The 24,872-nt window shown below is 42.1% G+C and overlaps 1 protein-coding gene across 7 annotated transcripts in view; it reads right to left on the bottom strand.

Moving 5' to 3' along the window:
• The window catches only part of RARB (retinoic acid receptor beta), a 324,329-nt gene that overhangs the window by 139,467 nt on the left and 159,990 nt on the right, over positions 1 to 24,872 (bottom strand). Inside the window, exon 1 of one of the 7 annotated variants that reach the window (XM_046919124.1) lies at positions 363 to 2,751. The exons of the other annotated variants lie outside the window; for them this stretch is intronic. Within the exon in view, the coding sequence (XP_046775080.1) occupies positions 363 to 471 (109 nt within the window). The 5' untranslated portion in view covers positions 472 to 2,751. Of the gene's footprint in view, positions 1 to 362; positions 2,752 to 24,872 lie in introns of those variants that run through there. 7 annotated transcript variants of the gene reach the window in all.

The following is a 24,872-nucleotide window of genomic DNA, read 5'->3' as shown; positions in this document are numbered from 1 at the left end:
CCGAGGCACCACAACAGGGCTCCATAATATTAATTGCATGCAAGAATACCACACATTTAGCAAGTGAGCTTACTAGTGAGAAGTACTGATTGTATTTTTGTACAAGACATTGTATATTCTTGCTGTGGTTTAACCCGGCAGATAGCTAAGCAACACACCGTTGTTTGCTCACCTTCCTCCCCCTCTCAGCGCGATGGGGGAGAAAATCAGAAAAAAACCCAGCAAAGTATAACTCTTGAATTGAGATAAAAACTATTTACTAAGACAGAAAAAGAAGAAACAATATATTAGTAATGACAATAACATATGTATATATGCACGTATATGTATAAAAGAGAAGTGATGCACAAGCAGTAGCTCACCACCTAACGATGCCCATCCAGTATCCAAGCAATGGCTGCTTCCCAGGCCAACTCCCCACAGTCTTTCAAGCTGTTTTGGCTTTGTTTGTTTGTTTGTTTGTTTTTGCATGATGTCACATGATGTGGAATATCCAGGTGGCCAGTTTAGGTCAGCTGTTCAGCTTCTGTCTCCTCCCAGCTCCTCGAACTCCCTCAGTCCCCCTCACTGGTAGGACAGTATGAGAAGCTGAGAAACTGAAATAGGGTTGGGTCTGCTCAGCAACAGCTGAAACACTGGTGTGTTAACAATGTTGCTTTCCTCTTGCAGCCAAAACATAGCATCATACCTGACACTATGAAGAAAATTAATTAGTTCTGTCCCAGTTTAAACCAGCACAGTTTTAAAACAGAGATGTAAGCTTTTCAGGTTGGGAGTTCTCCCAGAAGTCATGACTGGAAGCCAAGAAGCTTGAGCAGCCTTATCTACCAGGTAAAGCTGCCAAGACGACTGAAATGCTCCCAGTTCCTTACATTGGGAGAAGGTTTCTGCACTGAACATTCCTCATAGTGAACAGGGACCTTCAGGCCCAAAGCCTAAGCGTTCTCAAGATCCTCAAAAGAAAGCAAACACTGGGAATTTTTCCATAAAGTATGCAGTGAAAAAAAACACGTTCCGACTTTTTACAGATAGACATGTCCTCCAGCAACTCTGTTCCTCTCTTCCAGTGCCTCAGATGAGCCTTTTACTCTCCCAAAGTATCCACAGGGACTTTAATCAGTGCGCAAGCTATGGAAGAATGGTGGGAAAGGCAAAGAGGCCCCAGTGCCCGGCGCCTCTCTCCAGTGCTCACCGCACCCAGGCCCTCTCCTCTGCCTTCCCAGAGAAACAGTCTATTGATCAGATTTAAAGAGTAACTTCCTGCGAGCCCGGCTGGCAAACAAACCTGTGGAAAAGTAAATACGTTTATCACCCAGATTTCCTCTGCCCCTCTTTAAATAAGGAAGTGCTCAACAGCTTTCCTGAGTAAGATCCATACTGCACTGAATGATGATAAATACGCTATCCTGGGCCTGTTTGAGTGACTACAGACACACACAATAGGGAGTTATAGGAGTTTGGGGTGAAATACAAAAGAGCTCCTGTGTGAAGAACCTCTCACTCAGAAGTGTGCATGAGCCCAGCACAGACTGAAGCGAGGGAGCAGTGCCTAGAGATGGACATGTCCTTCAGCGCTGATGGAGGCAGCAGGGCCACAGCAGCCCCATCCCTGTTCCCAACATCCCTCCCGAGGGGAAGGTCCTCTTTTAAAGACACTGAAATGCAATACAGACGTGTTAGATGCAGGAAATAGCCAAGGGTTTGAAATCACCTGAGCCAGGAATTCGGCCCTAAATTTTCCAACCTGACGTTAGCACAACATCAGTACCTTTAAAGTCTCTATTAGGAAAGGGTAAAAACAGCCAGAGAAGTCAGGGTCATCTCTGGGAATTTATACTAGAAATGTTTGCAGTATTGCAGATCAAAATAGCATTTTGACTCATTGATCCCCTGAATGCCATAAAATCTGAAGCGAGATCCTTATGCTTAGCGGTGGGAAAAATGAGTTTCTTTGATTGCCTATCGTCACACAAAGAGTGAATAAAAGGAAGAAAAAGAAAGAAAAAGAAAGGGAGTATAAAGCTTAAGATGAGGGTAAACACAAGCAAGCAATTAAAAAAGATAAATGGACTTCAATTTACCAAAAAGAAAAAAAACGTAAACCTCCGCCCTGGTAGCATATTTAGCCCTTAATCAAGTATTATTACTACCGCATGCAAATGATGGGATGGCAGAGCATTCCTTCAAATCGTGTTTTCATTAAAGATTCTGCTTTTTCCAGAATAATAGTAAATGACACGTGAACTTCATATGAACTATAGGTCATGAAAGGATTTAGTATTGGCATTTTTAATCTAAAAAGTCTGTGCCAGAAAATCAATATGTTTCAGTTGCAGCATTCGAATGCAATTTTCTTCACGTAACAGGGCTCTTTCTTTCACTCCTTCCCTCCCTCCTTCCCTTTCTCTGCCCGTCTTTTTTAAAATAATGAATAATCCCCAGTTTTTCCAAGAAACAAGCCAGCGTATCAGCAGGTAGCGACATCAATAACGCATCGCATGTAAACAGAAAATGAACAAAAAAATCATTCACGGCCCTTTTCAAACCGGCGTGCTTTTCATCAGCGCTATTACAGGTTCCATTCACATTATCGGATCGCGCCGCGCTGCATAACCAAGGTGCTGACAAGCCCTGATTACCCAATAACTCCCGCGCTCCTCTCGGGCAGGTTCACCGAGAGGACAGGAACGCGCGGCCTTCCTGCGGGGCAGGCCGCCCGCCAGCCTCCCTCCGGCCCCGCCAACCCAGCCCTCCCGCTCCTGCGCACCGCGGCCGCCCTGCCGCTTCCTGAGAGGGACCCAGGGCTTTTCCCAGCTTTATTCTCGATTGTTTGGGGTAACAATTTATTGTACGTGGAGGAGGGGGCAACGTAAACATTTTAAACTCCTTTCACGACGCTGCGAGGAGGCTGCTAACTCATCTCCACAGTAAATCTGTCGGCTCCTTCCCATGCTGCACGGCCAACAAAGCTGTCCCTCACCGGGTCCGGCCTGGAAAATGACCACAGCGCATCGTGCACGGTGTCATCCACCTTTTCTTTTCCTCTCTGCACACCTCTTGCAAGAAGGATGGCTTGAAAATCGTTTTAAAAAGCAGTTTCAGGCAGTCTGAAATGTTTTTCGCCTTTGGACTCGGCCCCACTCTGACCAGAGGCCAGGCAGAGGACTTGCTGGGCGCTCACTCCCTCTAGCAATGGGGCCAGAGCGCTAATGAGAAGCAGCCGCCCAAGTTGGCGGCCAGATGTGCAGCCAGGGCTGCACCAAAAGGGAGCTGGAGCCATTAGGACGGGGATCTGAGGCAGGCTAATTCCCCCACCATGTCACTTTCCTAATTCCTTGCAGGCAACTCCTTTTCCCTTCCCTAACAAGTACACACATATCAAAGGCAATCAAGCAAAATAAACATTTGCAACAAATTTATTTTTGGTAGCGATTTATACTAAACTTACTGTGGTTTCTCCTTAACTAATCAGTTTTTAGCCTTCCTCTATGTGTCCCCTGAGTGAAACATCTGCTTTAGTATCACTCAGCATCCAGAGCTGTGGGTGTAATATTACCCACATTTCTCTAATTAACTTCCAATGACACGATTTATCTGCACGTTTTTCTTATTACTTTTATTATTTGAAAGCCAGAGCAGAATTCAACTTTTACCTGGCCCTGCCACACATGCGGCCAGGCTCCTCCGGCCAGCACCAGCATCCCTTGTTGCAGGATCAGGTGTGAGTGCACCCCAGCACCATGCCATCAGCTGTTCTCTGACCAAGCCCCCTGTGATAGCAGGACAGATGAGATGCCTTCCCCTCACCCCGACCCAGTGTACCAAGCCCAGACCTTCTTCTAGCATGGACTTCAGAGAGATGGAAGTAAGAGGTGGCTTCAGGAGCACTGGTGATATCCACATGTGACTACTGCACTTATCACTACGGGCTAGTTATTATCACAAGACTTTTAAATGGCAAAATATTCCAACCTATCTGCTGTTGTGCCTGTTCACTTTTTAATGCAGCAAAAGAAGGACTCTGCCCGTGGTGTCTCCTGAAACAGGAAAAGAAAGTGCTCTCCTACACAAACTCAAAACAATCAAGGAAAAGCTTGACTATTCTTCCAAATAGAGGATTTGCTGTTGTTCAAGGATGCACATGTGACAAAATGCAGCTGAGAATGCACTACTTTCAGAACAGACCCCCACACCAGTGGCAGCAAGCTTCACCTTAAATTCTTCTGCATCCACAACCATTAATGCCACTGGAAGGCAATCAGTACCACACAACAAAAAACTGTGCAAATTTGACCTCACTTTTTCCTTAGATGATCATGGCTCTAACAATCCCACCTCTAAAAATATTTATGCATTTGAAAAACTGGATTGCAGTAACTAAGATTGCAGAAATTATTTTTGATATTATAAATACATTTGAAAAGTAGGAAGAACAAGATGCATACAAGACCTTCAAAATAATCCTCAATAGTATATGCTAAGATAGGTCATTTATAGAAGAAGGCTTTTATTTGACTTGTAACCACAGCGATCTGTTATATTAAAAAAAAGAAAAGAAAGAAAGGTGATTAACTGAGCAACTAGAAAACATAACAGCAATGGCAATGAATTACTCTCACCTCTTCAGTGTAGAATAGACTTGAAATTTATGTTATGGATTTGCTGATATTTGGCTGAGTGAATAACCTATGGGAATCTTAGGGCTTCCCAGCAAAACGCGCTAAGTACATAATTCTTCACTTCATTGTTAATTTAGTCATGGATTTTTGTTTTAGATACTTCTGGTTTATCTGAAGAAAATATATCAAAATTTTACCCTGTTGTATCTTTCCGATATCACACTCCTACTTAAACAATAATTGCTATTGAGCAAACGTTCCAAGGGAAATTTACTAAACTTGACTCCAAATTGCAGCCTGTGGTTGGCCACAATAGTATACTGCAGCTTTACAAAATCTCAGAGTATGAGAAGAACAGACCAAAAGTGAGCTGCTGCATTTTTGCAGATCAGACTCTCACTCTCAGTCTAGGACTCAACACTTCACGTCTTTGGCATACACGTCTCAAAATCTTCTCTCAAAATTACCTGCATTCTTCAGTTCTCCAGCAGCTCTTGTTCCAATGCCTACCTTAATGGAGGCTTTATATAGAAATTCTCCCCAATCAATGTAAATGAAAAGACACGTCACCATTCCCCTCCATCCATCACTTTGTTTGTAGCACGGTAAAGTAACTGCAGTGTCCCTACAGTTACTGAACAGTACATTTTTTTTAATTTTCAGAGAAACCTTCTTCCTTAATTGTGCTGAACAAATCGTAATGGCATTTTTTAATGGACACTTGGGGACAGTTCATAAAAACTCTACGTACCACTCAAATAAAGGTTTTCATAGAACTTAACCAGATAAAGGTGAAATTAATCTTTTTTGAAAAAGCTATTATCCTATACACTAAGGAAGCCTTTCTTCAGTCTGACTAAACATTACTGATCTGCTATATAACCTCTTGGGTAGATAAGCCAAGGGAAAGTGCAAAAAAGCAGTCTGCAGTGTAAAGCCAGGCCTGTGTCAAGCAAGAAGAAACAACCATCAGCCCAAATTCAAACTTCTATTTGAAGTCCATGAATGCCATAATCACAGAAAATGACAGTGGGATTGGCTGTGGCAACAAATTTATTTTCCAATTTATGTATTATTTTTATTGCCATCATTTCATAAGTCTTTATATCAGGAAAGTCTTTATAGTCAGAAGATTTTATCAAGAAGTATTGTTGCTTTGCTGCACCCTGACTGGCTTCCAGGCAATACAATGTCATTGCCACACTGGTATACAACTGGGAGATTTAATGTCACCCAGACAACCTTTGTCTTCTAAATAAATATTGGTATCAGACATTAGCAATATCAATTTCCATGCTCTCAAAGCAAAGATTACTTCCTTCTCTCAGCAATAGCAAGCAACTAAGCTGTACTACTGCAGGATACTTTCAACGGTCACATTAAAGTCAACTTTTAAATGACTCTGAGGAGCGTTGTTTTTGGTCCTCCAGGTACACACTGCAATGCAAGACAAGAAAGGATTTGCTTCTCATTTCCAGAAAAAAAGAAAGAAAGAAAGAAAAAAAAAGGAGAAAGAAAGGAAGAAAGAAAGGAAGGAAGAAAGGAAGAAAGGAAGGAAGAAAGGAAGGAAGAAAGGAAGAAAGGAAGAAAGGAAGAAAGGAAGAAAGGAAGGAAGAAAGGAAGAAAGGAAGAAAGGAAGAAAGGAAGAAAGGAAGAAAGGAAGAAAGGAAGAAAGGAAGAAAGGAAGAAAGGAAGAAAGAAAGAAAGAAAGAAAGAAAGAAAGAAAGAAAGAAAGAAAGAAAGAAAGAAAGAGAGAAAGAGAGAAAGAGAGAAAGAGAAAGAAAGAAAGAAAGTAAGAAAGAAAGAAAGAAAGAAAGAAAGAAAGAAAGAAAGAAAGAAAGAAAAAGAAAGAGCAAAAGATAGATAGATAGATAGATAGATAGATAGATAGATAGATAGATAGATAGATAGATAGATAGATAGATAGATATTTGGAGAAACATGGTCCAAAATATGTTTTACAGGAAAAAATGTTCAAAATAAACTCTGGACAGAAAGAAGTTGGGTCTGCAGTGCTGAGGATGCTCCACATTAGAATAGGACAGAAGCACTACAAACACCAGGAGAGGTGATAGCCATTGAGATGGCTTCAGGCAGACTTGCTGTGCAAACGTTCCTAAATCTGCAACCTTCTCAAGTCCCACTGCACACCCATGTACAGAACGTGCAATTCACCTCCTGTGTCCCAGTGACATCGAGATACATCTCTAGCTGGGCAGAAAGCCCTTCCTAAACTCTCACCCAAACACAAAAGGCAGCCCTCAAGGAGTTCAGTACTGCTTTTTGAGGCAACAGCGAGACATGCAGCTGTTTGCAGGACTGAACGTTGTTGCAAAAGGCTTTTTTTCATGAATTAGTCCCTTAGGAAAGTGTTTACCCCAAAGCAAACTGCTGTCAGCATGAGATGGATGAGAACTGTAATATTCAGTGCACAGCAATATGCAGAGAGCAACGGCGTTAGCACGCTGCGCTGAACTGCCCTGTAATTGTACGGCAAAACTTTTCTTTTCAAACACAGAAGATTTTGTAGACTCTGTGACAAACAAAATCAAGCAAGTGTTTACATAGGAAAACCAGCACTCTTGTAGCTGCACAAATAAATAATATTCTTTTTTCTTTGAAGAAAGAGCATATGCTCAACACTCCTTTGTCCTGCATCACAATAGAAAAACCCTTTGCACTGGAATATCTGAATCACTTCTTGGCAGGCTCTCAAGGTAAACAAAGTAAATTAAAAATGAATGTTTATCATAGGCATACATATACACACACTAGCGAAGTGGAGTGCTGTATTTGCCTATCAAACATAAGAAGCGATTGAGTCCATCACTCATTCAAACAAGCAACTGAAAAGTGGAAATAATGGGATGACAACATCAGAAAACAACCTCCCAGAAAGAGATGAGTTTCCTTGTAGCCATTTGTCTTGTCTAATTAATCCCACATGTGGGACCAGACTGGAGCATTAAAAAAAAAATTAGGTACAAAATATTACTTTCACTGGGAAGCTTCAGAAGTACAAAAGAATCACAAATGCTTTATGGTTGCGCTTTACTTTCAAACCCCGTTTTTCACGTCATCTTCTTCATTTGGGACTCTGCCCCTGAGTCTAGATGAGACTGAGATAATGGTAGCTGTGTAGACGAAGAAAACAGTTGGAAAAGCTGGGGAAAATTATGTCATTACCACTAATAAAACAAGATGTCAGTTCCTAAGAGATTAAAAATCAGTATATTAGGTTGCAGACGACTCCTGGGTACCTACGGAGCGGTCATGCCCACGAGCACTTCCTCTGCTCAAGACTGGTGAAAAGGGCATGACCTATTCCCTTCCATGCAGACCTTGTCACAGTTTATCCACATTTTTGTCAACTCAGAATTAGACTGCTGTAACACACTCTCCACAGGGCAAAACAAAATGCAGAAACAAATGCAGAATGTGTCAACTGCTGATTTAATGGAGTTTCATGCCAGGAGCTTGTTGCCCTAAGGTGTGAGGGTCCGCGTTATCCATCCTCCCAGGAGGCCACGTAGGTATAGCAAGGTGTTGGTTTTAATATGTAAAATACAAAAACAAATGGTTTCCGAAAGGGATTTCTGATCTCCTTCAGACAGACACACTTGACCAGGCGCTCAGAATTGTGGCCGCTTCTGAAAAACAAGATTTTTAAAAGCACAAAGCAGACCATCCCTTCTGCCACACTGTGTAGCAGGTAGGCTCTGTGCACCAGAGTCGAAATGAAAGCTCCCTCAACATGGCAGGAAATATCCCCCATACGCCTATTACTCTAAAGCAGCCTACAGATGTTATCATTTTCCGTGTGGCACAACATGAGTGGTGCTGCTCTCTTCCTACAGTTCTTTTGGGGGAGAATGGACTGCAGGCTACAGCTTCGCACTGCCCACAGTCTGAGGACCTTGTGGCATCATCTGCTATGACATTACTGATGAAATTAATAACGTAAGGACATCCAGGACACATATTGCATACCTATTTTTTAACATGATGAAGCGAACATACATCATATTTTTGCACAGAAAAAGGAACAAGAGGGATGAAAACTATTCTGGTGCTTGTTGGTGTTGTGACAGGCATGTGCTTCCTTACATCACTGGATGTTATTTGAAGGCCCCAGATAACATCACACACTAAATCCAGAAGGGACAGGCACGTCTAAATAGTACCCACAAGCTGATGGATTCACACACAACTTTCCACACCTTGGCAAACCTTTTAGAAGAAAAGCAGACCAAGGAGCCAAGTTCTGTGTTGGGCCTCTACCTGAAGCAGGCGGCAGTAACTTCGCTGTGTGCTGTGCACATCTGTGACAATGAATGCTTAAAAGTGTCTTTATCAGGAGACTCTGGAGGGGCACTGTTGCTGCACAAAGCTTCCTGTTTGCTCTCTTCAAGCACTTTTGCTCCCCAAATACTCTCCAGCTTGCTTTCAGAAGATGGCAGCGTTGCCTGACCCCTCCTGCCCTGAAAGGCTCCATTCCCCTTCTCTGCTTCTGTCCTCAGAGGAATCCCCTGCATCCCAGGGACAGGACCGTGCCAATGGAAACCTACCAGTGCATCCCTTCCTCATATGCTGCCCGACCAAAGTGCTACACCTGCACACACCAAGCTGCAGGCACAAAATCCACTCATGGCTTCTTCCATGTTTGCTGTCTTAGTTGCAAGGAAAGGGGTTAATTCCTGTTGCAATGGGTTTGAACCAGATGTACTTTTATTTTCACAGCCAGAGTGGAAAAGGGGAATTGCAATGTTTTCTTTCTCCTACGAAGGAAAATCTACCTTTTGGCTATTGAGTCAACTCCAGCCCTCTCATAAAAACACCTTCACATTTAATTTCTTCTTTTCTGGATAGCATGTGCATGTTTTCCCATGATGTTTATAAGGGTCTGAGTGCAATCTCTCTTACAAACACTTCTAGCACACAACTGCCCTAAATTAAGTAGGGAGATTACACCGGAATGCCCTGGCTAACATACCAAAATTCTGTGTCAGAAATGCTAGCAGTCGAAGAGCCCATCTCTGCTATCAGAAACCTTTTCAGGAACAGAGGCTTACAGGGCTGACAGAAGAGCCTGAGGAATGTATCAATACGTATCAACATTTAGGAAAAACAACAGCACAGAGATCCGTTCTCCCACCACCACTAATAAATAAGGTATTAAATCGTTAAGATTTCAATTACAAGGGAAGAATGTGGCTAACCAAATAAAAGCAGGGGGAGCTGAAATAAGTAGTAGGTTAAAGATTAATATTCTGGGTTTAGAACAAAAGGATGCTCTTTTGTAGCACTGTGCTTATGCCTCTGAATGTAAACATTGTTCCGAGAACCATTTTTTCTTTGCCCAATCTTTAAAGGGTAATAAATTAGACCTTGGACAGCCATACAAGCTGCTACTAGATGTGAATGTGAATGTGTCTGTAGAAAAGGCTGACTTTCAATCAAAGTCTATTGAAAGAATAGTTGGATTTTCTAAAGAAGCATGTTGTGCCTATTAACCAACTTACAAAAGGGGCCATTTTCTTGATTTATGTTTGGTTGCTATAGAGATCCCGCAGTACAGACTGGCAGGTGAAGCTCCCATTTAACAATCTCACAGGTCTTTCTTATCTGTACTCGGACGACAGGGAGCCACAGTAGGTAAAATCCGCCGCGCAAACGTACCGCATCTGTCAAACTTCCAGACCAGATTTAGGGCTCTCCAAGAATCTGTAGTGAATATGGTAGAAATTATTACACAATCTTCAGCTGTGAATATTTTACAATCTGAAAAAATCTTATCACAGTGAGCTGCTTCAGCTCTGTTATATTTTGTCACCGATATACTTCTTATTCTGCAGGTAATTACTGGTTAGCAGGATTCCTGTACATCACATCACAGCACTGCAGGGGCATCTTTTTTTTTCCTCAAAAGCACACAACATATTCACAAAGAAAAACGTTCTTTAACAGCAACAGTGCTGTTGTAAAATCATTCTGCCATGAGCAACAAAACAACTTGGAGAGTGTGCAGCTGAGGAAAAAACCCAACATGTTATGCTGGGTCAGAAGGAAAACTTTTTGTGTGTCAGTGGGTCATCAGCGATCCAAGACTTGGACTGAGAAATGCTGCCCTGTAAGCACAAGTCTTCTGCCTAAACTGCGTGAAAAAGTGGCTGTATGCAAATGGACTCCTGGAAGAGAAGAAGGCAACACAATTAGAGGCTGAGACGATGCTCTACAAACAGCAGCCTGGGGGAGAACGTCCAATCTGCAAAGCAGAGTATGCCTCAAGTCCAGAGAATGGAACAGAAAAATATCTAGCGTGCCAGCTTTTCCTTGGTACTTTGCATTTACAGATACAATACCAAATATACAGAGGAGAAGAAGACAAGAAGAAAATCAGAAACAGAAGTGTAACTCTTACTGTATTTAACGTGGAAAAAATTCAATTATTCCTATGCGTCTCCTGGATTTCAACAAGAAATTTTCATTGGCATACCTTATCAGAAAGGAATCTGTATTTCATAAACCAGTGATTTGATTAAAGTAACAAATTTTGACAGAGCGCAGTGAAATAGAACTGACGCAGAGCTATCAACATCTTCTGCATTACTAGCACCACACTATTAAAAATTTTACATCAGTAGACAGTGGAGGCCAAATAAAACAAGAAATTAAAGCATGCAGCCTCCACGTGTTTTACAGAAGAAATAAGAGGGCACGGGATGGGGTAGTCTGGGAAGGGGCAGTCCCACACAGAGCCCTCCAGGTGCAGCACACCCCATGCATTTGCCTTGTCAGGCACTCCCAGGCACAGCCAAGCTTCTCTGCAAGCAACTCCCAGCTCCTCCTGGGATAAGAGACCAGTTGGGCTCGTAAGCCTCACAGAAATGCATCACCTTCCTCATGCACACCCAGCCAAAATTAAACAACGTCTGACTTCAATGACACGAAATTGTCATCAAGAAGGTCTGGTGTCAGTTCACCTCTCTCTCGAAAGAGAAAGCTGCAAAAAGTTGCTTACATTTGAAAGAGGGGAGGGAGTGGGATAATTGCAGTAATCTTCAAAGGATTTGTTTTAATTTCTGCTGAAAGGACAGCAAATCTTTCACTGTTTAAACACATGGCTTTTGGGGAGAGTGCTCCGAGTTATTTCAGTGTGGGTCTTTTGGAAGTTTGCTGATTATTAGGAACAAATACAGCTCTAACACCAGAACTGTGATGAAGAGAGATGACTTCCTTGTAAAGCTCGTGGTTGTTTGCATCCTAGTAATTATACGGCAAATGGATTCCACCTGTTGTACATCACCCAGCACATACAGATGGGACTGAAATATATCCTGGATTTATATTTTATTTGGACTAGCAAAGCCAGGATTTGAATTCAAGGGGCAGCGAAGGAACTAAGAATGTTCTGCATCAGAGACTTGGAAAAAGAAATACAGGACTTTGGCTGTGGCCCTTCTACTCAGATTATCTCCAAATACTTTACACACAGTGACTCCTCCTAAGGAAAGCAGAAGCGATCAAATCCATTACGCTCTGCTGTTGAACTCTGGCTCAGCCTGCTCTTGACACATTTCTTTTACTTCCTGTTATTTATTTTTTACATTAAAATCACTGGCAATACTTCGACCATCTCCTGCCTGAACTCCAAATCATGATGATGGCAGATTTGACCATTAAAGTAGTATTACACAATATCTGTCATCCAGATTGGACAGTAACTTATTAAACCCTGTTTTATTGAAAGTCTGTATGTCGGCGTTTTGTTTTTATGTTTTGCATGTGTTTTTAGTGTTGAACTTGGCTTTTCCATGGATCTTATAAACACGAAAAGCACAAATACTGAGATCCTGTCCCTGCTGAAGTAATAGGTTTTTTTCGTCACTGATGTCCACGGGGTAGGATTTCAGCCCAGATTACTAACAGATCTTCTAAAAATAATAAAACATTTCAATTTCTATCTCTCAAATACACACCTATTGCTTGGTGGTGTCAGTCTGGGAGGAAAAAACTTGAGGCAGAAACACTGCTATTAAAAACACATTGTACACAACATCCCTGTGCACCTGTGCATATAAGAGCACAGCCACATCTTCTGCAAGAGCAGGTAAGGGCAAGTGGCATCACATAAGGGCTGGCACTAATCTAACACCAGTGCTACATCTGCAGTCTCTAAATGCCCAAGGATATGCCCAAAAGCAGAAAGATCCTAAATAGTGCAGAAAACAGCATTTAAGCAGATCCCTTAACTAAGTACCAACATACACCATCTACCTTCTGCTATTCCATAGGATGCAGCATGTTACGTATTGGCCTTTAACATACGTATACTCAGACACAACACAGCGGTAATACCCACAAGAAAAGCTGCTAAGTCACACAGTAGAAGAGTTTAGTGTACACATCCTCTAACTTCTGCCTGTTAACTTTGAGTCCTCCACATTTTCAATGCAGTAGGTGCATGCTTTATTCCATAAAAACCACGAGGGTGGGGAAAGAGCACATCTTCTCCCTGCTCTATGCAAAAAGGGCCAGCTTTGGAAATCTGCATTCTTCACAGACCAACAAGTTTAATGACTGACTTCAATTCCACAGGCAAGCACCAAGGTTCCAGCATGTCCACCAATTCAATCTTGCAAGTTTTAATATCAATCCTTGCAAAAGGAAAGTTCTTAGGTCATTTCTAAAGGTGTTTTGCTGTTTAATAAGCATACCTCCTCACTTTGCAGGAGGAGGACCATGAAAAATAAGATACAGTAAAACTTAAAACCCTCCAAAATATTCTTAAATACCTTTCCTATAACCCATATGGCATATAAACGAATAGAGGACAGTGTTACATAACAAGTTTATTGGCATACAGTTGGTATGGCCAGATTACTTGTCCTTTTAGTGAGTAACCTTAGACTGCAGTCCATCTTAAATTCATGCTGATAAATCTTGAACATACTGTTCCGCTGTGGATTATTTGTTCTTCATACATACATACTTCTTTTAAAGTATGTAAGTAGATATTTGCATATAAAATTCTGATGGCACACAAAGGATTTGATTTATGCATTCTTTTGTAAATCTACCAGAAGTATGATATTTTCCATCCTTGATAAAACCTCTAAGGCTTTTAAACTCGCAAATGTACTTTTACAATTGTTAAGCTGCTCTTATGGCCTGTGAAGGTTCCTGGTCTGGTAACAATGGAAACTGGAGTCTTATGTTTATCTTCAGGCCAGGACGGATGGAGGCAGCAATAGTATATGCTTTCCTAAACTGACCTGCTAATGACCTGAATGCTGCCCTGGGGGTTAGTATCTCTCGGAGTAAGAGGATATTTAGCTCTGATGCCAGTTCAGCATACAACTCATTTAGAAGAAATCACTTCATCCAGGTTAAAAGTCTTAGATCTTATTTTCCAAAATAAATCATTCATATGGTGTGTGTTCAGAAGATTTGCTTAGAAACATAGATGCTAGTTATGAAAAATAGCAATATCAGAACACAAGTGGTCTTGTACTGCAAAAATTGGGACAGACAGTGCCAAATGTATAAGAAAACCTAAGTCTCACAAGATTTCAGAACCTGTTTGATTGTTTATCGCATTCAGTTGTCTAATTTACTTTAGCACATCTACTTCGTGTATCAGTCCAGACATATCTTGTGCCTCTGAGGAACCAAGGCCTTACAGAAATATTAAGTTCTTTACTGACTAGACTTCTTCCTTAAAAGGATCATGGAAGAGCAGGCAGTTCACATTGGAAAAAAAAGAGAATGACTTCACCGACTCTTTGGACAAAACCGATCTGAACTGAGTTTATAATAAATTCAGTTATACTAAAAAAATGATTTTATTTTATCATAAGCATGTGCATTATACTTGTTTCTGATCAAGATCAGAGACGGAAAATGGCAAAGAAAGGCTATTTCTGTGATATCCTCTCGCACATCTGGAGATTAATGACAGAGCATTCCAAACGGGTTGTATAGTTTGGAAAACACCCAGACATTTGAGCGCTTAACTCACAACCTCAAGCGCCCAGCCTCCTCAGTCACCACCAAAATGCCAGTCGCTCATTTTCTTCATTATGACTCCATTACCACTGGGTAATGATATGACCAGAATTTGTATTTCCTGGAGTCTATGCACTTCTCTTTATCTCTGTATGCATCTGCCACTCAGTGTTGTCCAAATTCCGAGCAGCACTGGCTATTATTCTATTACAGGCTTTTCTCACATGCTAATCCCTAGGGAATCTGGCATCCCCCTTCGCATCAAACGCTATTCATGCACACATGCAAAACAAGAACCCAATTTACTATTTTGCAGAAACATCAACAACACAAATTAAAGCTATATGTATAAAAAAAATCCATGTCTACCTACGTTTCTTGGCACAATTCCTATCCAGATAAAATTATCACTTATACCAGCCCCAAAAATTCTGCAAAAAAAGCATTCGTTGCAATTTTGCTTCTAAGTCACTTGAATGCCTTGGAAAATGTTATCCGTGTCCATTTTCCAAAACAAATGGAACAAATTAAATTTAGTGAAAAGTTGATGCATTCTAGACATTAACTTTTAGCCAAATTCTACTCTGAAACACACAAATGTTAGTCTCAGGAGAGTCAAAATCTGCCTTTGACAGTATGTGGCAAAAAAAATAACTACCAACAAAGATAAAATAAAGTGCCACACACAACAACGTGTAAACCTGCCACTGTACTTACAGCATACATGGTTGGAAATGGTACTTATTTCATTGCTATTTCCTTCTCCCTCAAAAAAAAAAAAAAAAAAAAAAAAAAAAAAAAATTACAACTTCAGGTGCCTCTGAAACAAAGCTCAGTGACTCCCAAAAACTAATTTCAAAAATGATGTACTGCTACACGTGAAAAGCATGTTGTGCACTAACTGCCCTATTCCAGCATGCAGGGTGATCCTAATAAATTGTAACATTCAATACGTTGATGTTAATTCTTTGACAGAATCACTTCCACGCACTGTGTCACTGTGGATGCACAGCATAGCACTGCAAGGATGAAGGAAGACCAAGAGCATTCCAGTCTCACCAAGTTGAAGTGCAATGGAGTGGCACTCCTGTGTTAGCTGAGGAAACACCTCGTCTCACAGCAGATGATGTTTGTGCACTCTTGGATCCTCCAGCCACTACTTCTGCTCTTGGTGAAGAGAGCAAGGACGCAGTTGGCCACGGCTCCTCTGCCCTCCTGCTCCTGCTGCGCTCACTCAGAGCTGCCACCCAAGGACATGGATGCTGAGGGGCAGGCCTCAGGGAGCAGGCTCTCAAGAAACCATGTCCTGAAGAAGCTAAACTTGCCCCAGGTCACCAGTTGCTGAGCTTCAGAAGAGGTCTGGGCCCTCCTCAGTCGAGTGCATGCAGACAGCGCTTCCAAAAATGTGCCGGGGTTGGTGGCCTGTGCCTCATGGGGCTGTGCCCTGAGGACAGCAGTGACCTTCCTGCTGGCAGCTCCAGTCTGTTGAGGTGATGGGACACAACTTGCACCAGTATGGCCATGTGCCTGGCTCCAGGTGTACTGCTCATAAAACTATCTTTCCCACCAAGCCTGCAGAATAATATGTTTCATATTCTAATGAAGTAATTATTAAAATAGGTAATTATTGAAATAACCACATCAACTCCCAGTCATTAAAATCCTCCTAAACAGAACGGCATGATGGCTTAGGCTATTAGAAAGCTTGGCAGCCACCCAACGCCTACAATAGCTTCTAATTAATTGATCTCACCTCTAATCTGCTATTGTTAGCCTAGTGCTGATCATTTGTTTGGCCTACAGATCCTATTGCCCCTTTCATTTGATTGTATTTGTTACTGTACCCTCTCTATCTCTTTCAATTAAGCACAGGTTAAGTGGTTCAACCGCAAGAGAATAGGAGATAATGGCACCAATCAAAGTAATCTCTTTAATTTGCTAAATGGATTACAGGGAAACCCCAGCCAAAGTGAAGTCATAGCTGGTGGCCTTCACTTGAACTATACACAAAGAGTATCTAATTATTAACCCACCGCATGCCAAACTTTACAGATATCTAACAAAACAACACAGCATTAGGATACTAGCAGAGCTGCTCTCATTACGGAGTCTTCCACTGTAAAATAATTTCTACTGTAAAATCTTTACTTCAGTGTCTTCCGAGTACTCCATATACCGTGCTTTCAAGTGCAACATACCCAGATATAACCGTCAAAACACTGCACTGCATTCGAGTCAAGAAGGTGGATTTATAATCTCTTTAAGGACATGTTCATGCTAGAGTTCATTTTTCATATTTGTACTATAAATGCAAATGCAGTTTTGCAGTCAGTACTGCTTTTGCTTTTGCTGACTGTAGAAGTTTTAATAGCAAACAAGCTTTGTCCTTAAACTGGCAAGTGGGTTTCTTCCCGCTCTCCTCTTTCTTCTGAAGTGTTTTTGAACAAGCTGTCTGGCAAAAGAGCTACACGACCAGTACTTTGGCTGAGTGTGTCCTTGGCTAATCAGTCAGGCAGTGAGTGAATTCAAGAATGTGAGCTGCATGAGACAAAGGGTCATTTCCTTACAATGACAAGGAGAGTGGGGCATTAGAAAGAAAAGAGGTAGGAGGAGACAACAGAATTTCACACAGAAGGAAATGCAGCTTGCTGGAGAGGCAGAACCTCTTAGAAGTAATTGGATCTCTTTGCCTTTTCAGAATGAAATGTTTTATTAGTGTCAAAAAAAGAGATTACCAAGTATAAATCTATTGTTCCTAGCAGAATTTAGCTTGCATCAGATTACAGGACAGTAACACAGAGTATGGTATCATTTAGCACTTCTATTTTGCCTTGGGTTGGTTGATTTCAATCAGGATGCTTACATTAGACTCATGCAGACCATCTAAGAAGTGCAATCTCCATTTTAATTTAAAGTGAGGTATACAGAGAAGGAATAATCTATATTACAGGCTGGATGACTAAAAATCCTACAAAAAGCCCATTAAAAACAGAACAGGAGTCCTACTTTCCAGACCTGACACTGAACCCACGAGAGAGCACTTACTTCCAACATCAGCTTAACTTAAGTTATCTGTTAAGGTCAAGAGCTACAGTTCTGATTTCTGACTTAGCTTCTTCCATCTTCACTTGCTTGGGCATTAAACCTTTTACACTGGGGGGCTGCTGCTTGTCAACATTTCACAGTCACTTTTGCAATGTTTGTGGTTCCAGGTAGTTTCCATGCAATACAGGCATGGAATCATAAACACATCTCCAAACTTCCAGTAATGCTGCTAGCACAGCTTGCTTCTGTGCCAGCAAGATGTCAGCTTTATATTTCATAACATATTTTTGTTTGCATAGTAACTGTCCAGTAACTTGGCATTCTTCTGTTGTTCTGCATTTCGGCACTGGCTCAGCACTAACTGCTCAAAGCCCAGCACATACTAATTGAATTAGCAACTACATGCACAGGTTATTACCATCAGCAAGGTCTGTCCAACAACTACTTGTAGAGCTGATACAAGTATCCACAAGTTCCACAGGAAAATCACAACTGAACCCAGGGCTGTTACCCAGGATCACACTGAGCTACGCACAATTTTCCCATCAAACTAATTGCGCAAGGAAGCTGCAATGAACTGCATTGGTTAGGCTGATAACTAACGTCACAGATTTTGTAAAAATATACTTTCTGGGTGTAGTATGGGAAACAGAGTGAGATCCTTTTCTCAATTTCTATCCTGTAGCAACATACAAGGTCCTGCTTACCATGCCTTGGCCTGATCTGTGGGCTCATTCATCCATTCAGTGAAATGAGAGACTGGTCTCCACTGGATGAGAATCCCTTAACAAAGGTGTGTTTTCTGCCCACAGTGTTCCTCTGTACCTACACATGGAAGTGTGACTCAAAAAATACACGGCTGACTGACACCTTCAAGTATGGAGGAAATCAAATGTCTAGATTTTCAAATGCCTTTGGCATTTGAGAGCACATACAAAGTTATGGGCTATATCCCACTTTCCAGCTGTCATAGCTCTAACAACCATAATGGATTTAACAGTGCAGGTTTTACTCTGAAAAAAAGAAAAAATACTCCAGCATTTAAAATTATTCTATTTCTCAGGTAATTCATAAAGATTAAACTGGGCAAAAGGGAAGGTGGGAGCTAACACAGTAGTACTGCAGGGCTGGAAGCTGTTCAGAAAGCCCAAGCTTTGGGGACCTGTGGTGTTGATTCAGCCCCTTCCGAGAGCCAAGGGTCAGCCTACAGTTCTACTTCACTGCAAGGCAGAAATATTTATTCACATCAGGAAACGGCTCATCTGCACTGGAAACTTGTCTAATATTTTCTTGTCTATTATGATACAAAAGCTACTAAGCAATCTTTTCTTGCTGTTCTATTCATCCAGTGGTCTTCCCCTCCATTTATATACCTACTGTAAATGAGCAAGCCATTCCTGTTACAAAGTAAATCAAAACACTTTGAAGTCTGCCACGGTCGGCACCAATAATACAAATTGGCCCATAAATATTGAGGCCCTAGAAATCCTCCCTCAACAAGTGAACTAAATAAGAAAGCAGGCAAAGCCCTTCCATTTTAATTCCAGGACCCAGTGCTATTAACATAGAGGCACACCAGCATGCACGATCCCCTGCTCAAGTGACTGTTTTCAACACCACCTTAATTAAACCTGCTTCAAGCAAATTCAATCAGCGTGGGGAACAAAATGGCTTCTGAAAGCAGGGGGCAGTTTCAATTAGCGTTTCCAGCACCACTGTCAACACTGCAACAAAAATATTTTGCTAAGCATCAGTGGGGATTTCTGGTAAAAAAAAAAAATATTTTTTTTTAAAAATGCTATTGTAACCATATCAGCAAATTACTCAAGAAAGATGCTGAAGAGAATGAATGCAGACAGGACACCCACTCCACATCCCATTCTTCCCAGGGACTGAGACTATCTGAAATCCTCCTGTACATTCAATGGCAGTGGCAATTCTCCAGGGCTTAAATTCAGATCAGAAACAAATTGATTCCTCTTTTCCCTATTCTTTCTTAGGTGTCTGCTAGCGGTCGCTGTGGAAGACAAATTGCTGGGCCACATGGACCTTCGGTCTGAACCGGCAAAGCCATTCTTACACTGCCATATTGCAATATGTTTCCCGCACTACTGTGTCACAGGCAGTGCAGAAAGTATTTGCTCTTTCTTTCTTCTGGCTGTATGAAGTCTATTATTGAGGTAATTATGCTAGGAACTGTACCAAGTGAATGTTTTCCTCCCCTCTCTATTGATGTGAGACGAGGCTTAAGACTAATGATGTTTCTATAGCCTTGGTATAAAAGTAACGTAAATCTCACTGTAGATATTTTGCATGATCTCAGATCCAAACCAGCCCTAAAAAAGATGACACAGTCTTTTAAGTTCTTCTCTAACACTCAACTGCTGAAGCAAATGAGAGACAACCCTTCTTTTGAGGAATGACGACCAAGGCTTTGCGTGACAGGTGGACAGCCCCTCAATCTTTGTACCCAGCAGCATGGGTAGGTGTGCTGGGGGCATTGGTGTGATGGCTCATGTGCTGCCCTGGAGAGCTACCACTTCACCACCACGCCAGTAACAAGAGCAGCCAGTGCCGGTGACAGGGACAGAGGAGGAAGAGCAGGGCATGTTAGGCCATGCTACAAACTCTGACCTGGTGTTCTTAGGAACCAGTGACACCAGTTTCTTACACGGACTGGGGACACTTTTCATGCTTTGTATGGTCGGAGCTGATCCGCAGTTCCATCGCATTGCTGTAGGAACTCGCTTCTATGCAACCTATTAAAAAGGATGCTCCTAGGGATGACAGCACCAGCCCTTTGTCAGAAGGTTATGTGCCTTCTGCAGTCAGCACAGACTTTTTTGAATGTGAATGAATATAGAGCATGAAAAGGCACAGTTACATCCAGATATGAAAGCCTTAACTCAAACAGTGTAGCTCACCTACAAAGATGAACATCTATGAAGGTTATAGTAAGAAAGGCCTTCTGCAAGGACTACTTTCAGCAGCCAGGTGTAAATCAGAAAAATTGTAATATAATATAAAGTCTTTTAACTTCTGTGGATAAATCAAACTATCCCATCTCTCTGTCAGGAAGCACACACTGAGGCTCTATACTAATTCCTACATTATTTTGGCCAATGCGAATTTGAAAGTTTAATACAGCATCAGGAGGAGTTAGACATAAATGAAAATACCTCATGCTTAGAGCACTCAGCCAGAAAACATCTGCTAAAATCTCCAATTCAAACTTAGGTCTGTGACGTGCCAGGTTACTACTGCAACCACAGAGTAATGGGGAACACAGGAGAACAGAGCAAGCTTTGGCTCGTCTCCCATGAACCCTCCAGTAAACCTGTGAAAAACACCTCCTCCTCAGGAGGTGCACTTTCCCTCCTAAAGATCAGTTTTAATCTTCACAGGAAAACAAACCTGCTAGCTCAGAGACTACAAGCTCTTTTTCTTTCCCCCAGGTGAAAGAATTCTTTAAATACGACCCAGATTACCGAGTAAGTTTTTTTCTTCCCGCTTCAACTGAAACTGAATTTTTCAACAAATAAACCCTATGCAATTTGCATTCATCTTAATGACAGTATGCTGTCTGAAGGACAGTTTATCACACAGAAATACACATGCTGGACAACACAGGAGCAAATACAGCGTGGTTAGAACCTGGTCAGATTTAGTAAAGCCAGGCTTTGCAGCGAAGCATCCCAGTGGCATCGCCCTGCCTGGCTCTCCAGACTGGCATGTCCGGCTGCAAGCGAAGTAGCTCCTAGAGCCAGCACAGACAGTGCTCAAGGACACAGAAACATCACAGAGAGGAGATGCTAACACAGCCGTGCCACAGCCATACTGTAGAAAATTACCTCTCTCCAAAGCTGTAAAAGAAGAGCCAGAATTGTTTAATAACATTTTTTACTACTAATGAGAGAGAAAATCAAATAAACACTAAATCCTTTACAACTTCAGGAGAGTGTAAAATGTAACTAGGAAAAAAAAAACACCAATCCCAGAACAATTTCAACCCTTGGGCTTAAAACACAGTACTCGCATGATTTCCCCCACAAAATTTAAATCCAGCAGTATTTCAGTGGTTCTCTAAATTAATAAGCGACACTGTTCTTGCAAAGTCTGTTCAAGCAATAGAATAACAGAGAGCAAGTGGTGTCAATTAGGTACTAGCTGAAGGTACGGATGAGTATTAAAATCTAAAAAGTATCCAGAAGTTAAGACTTTAGAAAAATATTCATATAAAATAGCTATGAGTACAGTCTTTGAGGAAGAATAATGTGTTAAGCCAAGTACATATGGAAGCATCTAAAATTACAAGCTCTTATTCCAACTCCTGGTTATTCAGTAGCTAATCTGCACTGGAATAAGGTAACCAAATACAAAAGAATTGTTAAGAAAAACACTCAGTATTTGCTTGAATATTTAACAGCTGGAACAGCTGGACTGGATTACTGAACAATGAAACGCAGTGTGCAGTCAGGTAGCAAGGAGAGAAAGCTCCCGGAACAAAGCCATAACATAAGGAAATATAATAAAAAGTATTTATAACTGTATTTTTTCTTTCTTCTTAAACTGGCTATAAAATCTCACACTGAACGTGCCATTTCACAAACACAAATGAATCAGATCCATGTTCCTGGAAGCCTGCTTCTTAAAGGTGAATGGCTTTATTCCATTTTGTAGTAATGAGATAAAATGAGATTTCTTTGAATTTTTATTTAATTGTAATTGAAAACGTTGAATTCTCAGTGCTGGAAGGAACCTAAAGTTTTCACATGCTCCTATTTATTTATTTAAAAGTGTAAGAAATTTCAGGAGCTTTTTCAATCACTCTTTATCTATACTGCCGGCTGTCACTGGAAGTGAGAGGCTTATCTTGGATATTGACCCACTGAATTCTACAGCACATATTTATTGAAACGGTGTGAGCCTGCTCTGACGCTCTTTAAAGTATATGAAAGTGCAGCGTAAGAAAAGAGGCCCTGACCAACTCTAGGGACACAGGAGTGCAATATGCAAAGGTGCCTCTGGACAAGGAATCGTTGGCTCAGAGCTGGGGAGTAAGGGGAACAAGACGTATCATTTTCCATCTACTTCTGGTCTCCACAAGCTCATGGATCATCTCCCCATCAGATAACAGAAAGTGAGATCCAATTCACTTAATTTAGATGGACTCTCTTGCACAGGAATATTACACACAAGCACTACCCTTTAAATCTATCTTAAATGTTAGCTGCCTAATGGCAATCCCATTTTCAGTCTTCCAAAAGCTCCTTTTTCTTTCCAGCACGCAGAACTGAAGTGCTTATTTTACAAGGGCTGCACCATTGGTGCCTAAAAATCCAGGTAGGAGTTCGGTGGTCTGGCTCTCATCCATCCCTTCCTCGTGGCCGCCTTCAATTCTCTCCTGATCTGCGGCGATACTTCTCTCTTCAAGGACCTGGATGGCAGCTCTACCTCAACCTTCTGCCTCCAACTGCTTATTTTTCCTGATATGTTTGCTGTGGCAAGTAGTTCTGGTGCTGATTACCATCGGTACAGCTAGGTGCTCAAATAGCAGGGCGGCGAGTGCAGGATAAGCATCCAAATAGGCTGGTAGCCAATCAGTGAATCTGAATGACCAAGTACAACCCCTACAAACATTTCTTTCCCAGAAAAAGACAGTGTTTTATCGGGTTGACTGAAACCAGAGAAAACAGAATAATATGGAAGACAACATTGAGTTCAGACAGCCAATGCGGTGCCAAAACGCCCACCGTAGCTGCTCCAGATTCTCAGGTGGAATTCCTTTATGTTCAGGCACAGACTTGCCTTGCCAAGTATTTCTAATGCGATTTACATACCTCAGAAAAGATCCCAAACTTTGTGAATTAAGCCAAACCACAATCCCAGCCAAAGCCTCCACCTGTGCAAAATGTTTATTTTTAGCAGCTGCAGACTTCAGGGAGCCCGGCAACAAATCTGACCTGCAGCTGCTCATCATGCCAATGCTGCATCAACAAATGGCAGGCTGGCAGTGAAAACACCAAACAGAACATAATCTGGTTTAGTCAGTGTGTCTCTAATCACAAAGGAAACAAATACTGGCAAGTGCAGGAGGTCTGGGTTCGGAGAAGAGTCCCGCTCTCCCTTTGGAGAGAGGCCTGGCTCATGCAGCCTCAGCTGCTGCGCTGACTTCGTTAGCAGACTCTGTCTGTGCCCACTCTATGATCAGGTTGCTTGTTGACTGTTTTTTGAAGGAAGCAGGTGCTTAACAACAGCTCTCCCATGAGAAGTTAATCCATTGGAGTTCACAGGAGATGAGGGAACATGAAGCAAAACTCCAAGTATGGATGCAACCCATCAGCCGCCAAGCTCAGTGTTTCTCAGGGGGACACAGCAGGGACATGCAAAAGAAGGGGAAAAAGAAGAGTGTGATGGCCCTGTTCTTAGGTCCAGGGCAAAAGAGGAGACGAGCCCCTGCGGTTCTGACCTATCCTGTTTTCTGCACAGCTGACACCCCGAGCCAGCACCAGCTACACTTTTTTGGGGGCCAGAGGCTATGAGACACAAATGTGCATCAAAACAAGACCTTGGATCACGCCCACCCTGCATGCAGGATCTTACACTAACCCAGCCCAACTGCAGCTATTACTGGCTAATCCAGACCCCAGCAGTGTCTGGGAGGTCCCCATGACCTGGGGGCCCTATGTCGACCTCACGGCCCTTCTCGTAGCTCAGCTCTCGGAGACGCTCGCAGATCATCACCTCCCGTTGCCGGAGCAGGAGTGTGATGGAGAGGTGAAATATTAGATTTCAGATAACAGAGAGGTTGTCAGCTGTATTTTTTTTTTTTTCCAATATCCTTGCCAGATTATTCACAGCTAAATTTAAGCAGCCCAGGGTTTCACTGGTGAAACACATCCAAGGCCACCTGACAGGCCTGGCAGCGTGCACCTGATGGGCAGGTCCAGCTCGCGGCGCTTGTGCTGGGTGCATGCCTGCCCGGATGCCAGGAGTGCCCTAGGGAACCTGCTTTAGCATGAGGTTGGACTAGATGATCTCCAGAAGTCCCTTCCAACCCTTGCGACTCTGTGATTCTGTGACTTGAGGTCCGAGGGTTAAATGCCAGCTTGTCTTTGTGGTGAACTTCCTCCTGGCTGAGGAAAACCTCGCTGCATTGAGAGGGAGGTGACAGCAACCTCCACATAACCCGGCCCCTCT

This window comes from Gallus gallus, chromosome 2, assembly GCF_016699485.2.
Source record: "Gallus gallus isolate bGalGal1 chromosome 2, bGalGal1.mat.broiler.GRCg7b, whole genome shotgun sequence".
NCBI classification, from domain to species: Eukaryota; Metazoa; Chordata; class Aves; order Galliformes; family Phasianidae; genus Gallus; species Gallus gallus.
Note: the sequence above shows the minus strand (reverse complement) of the source record. Positions and strands in the feature narration are given on the sequence as shown.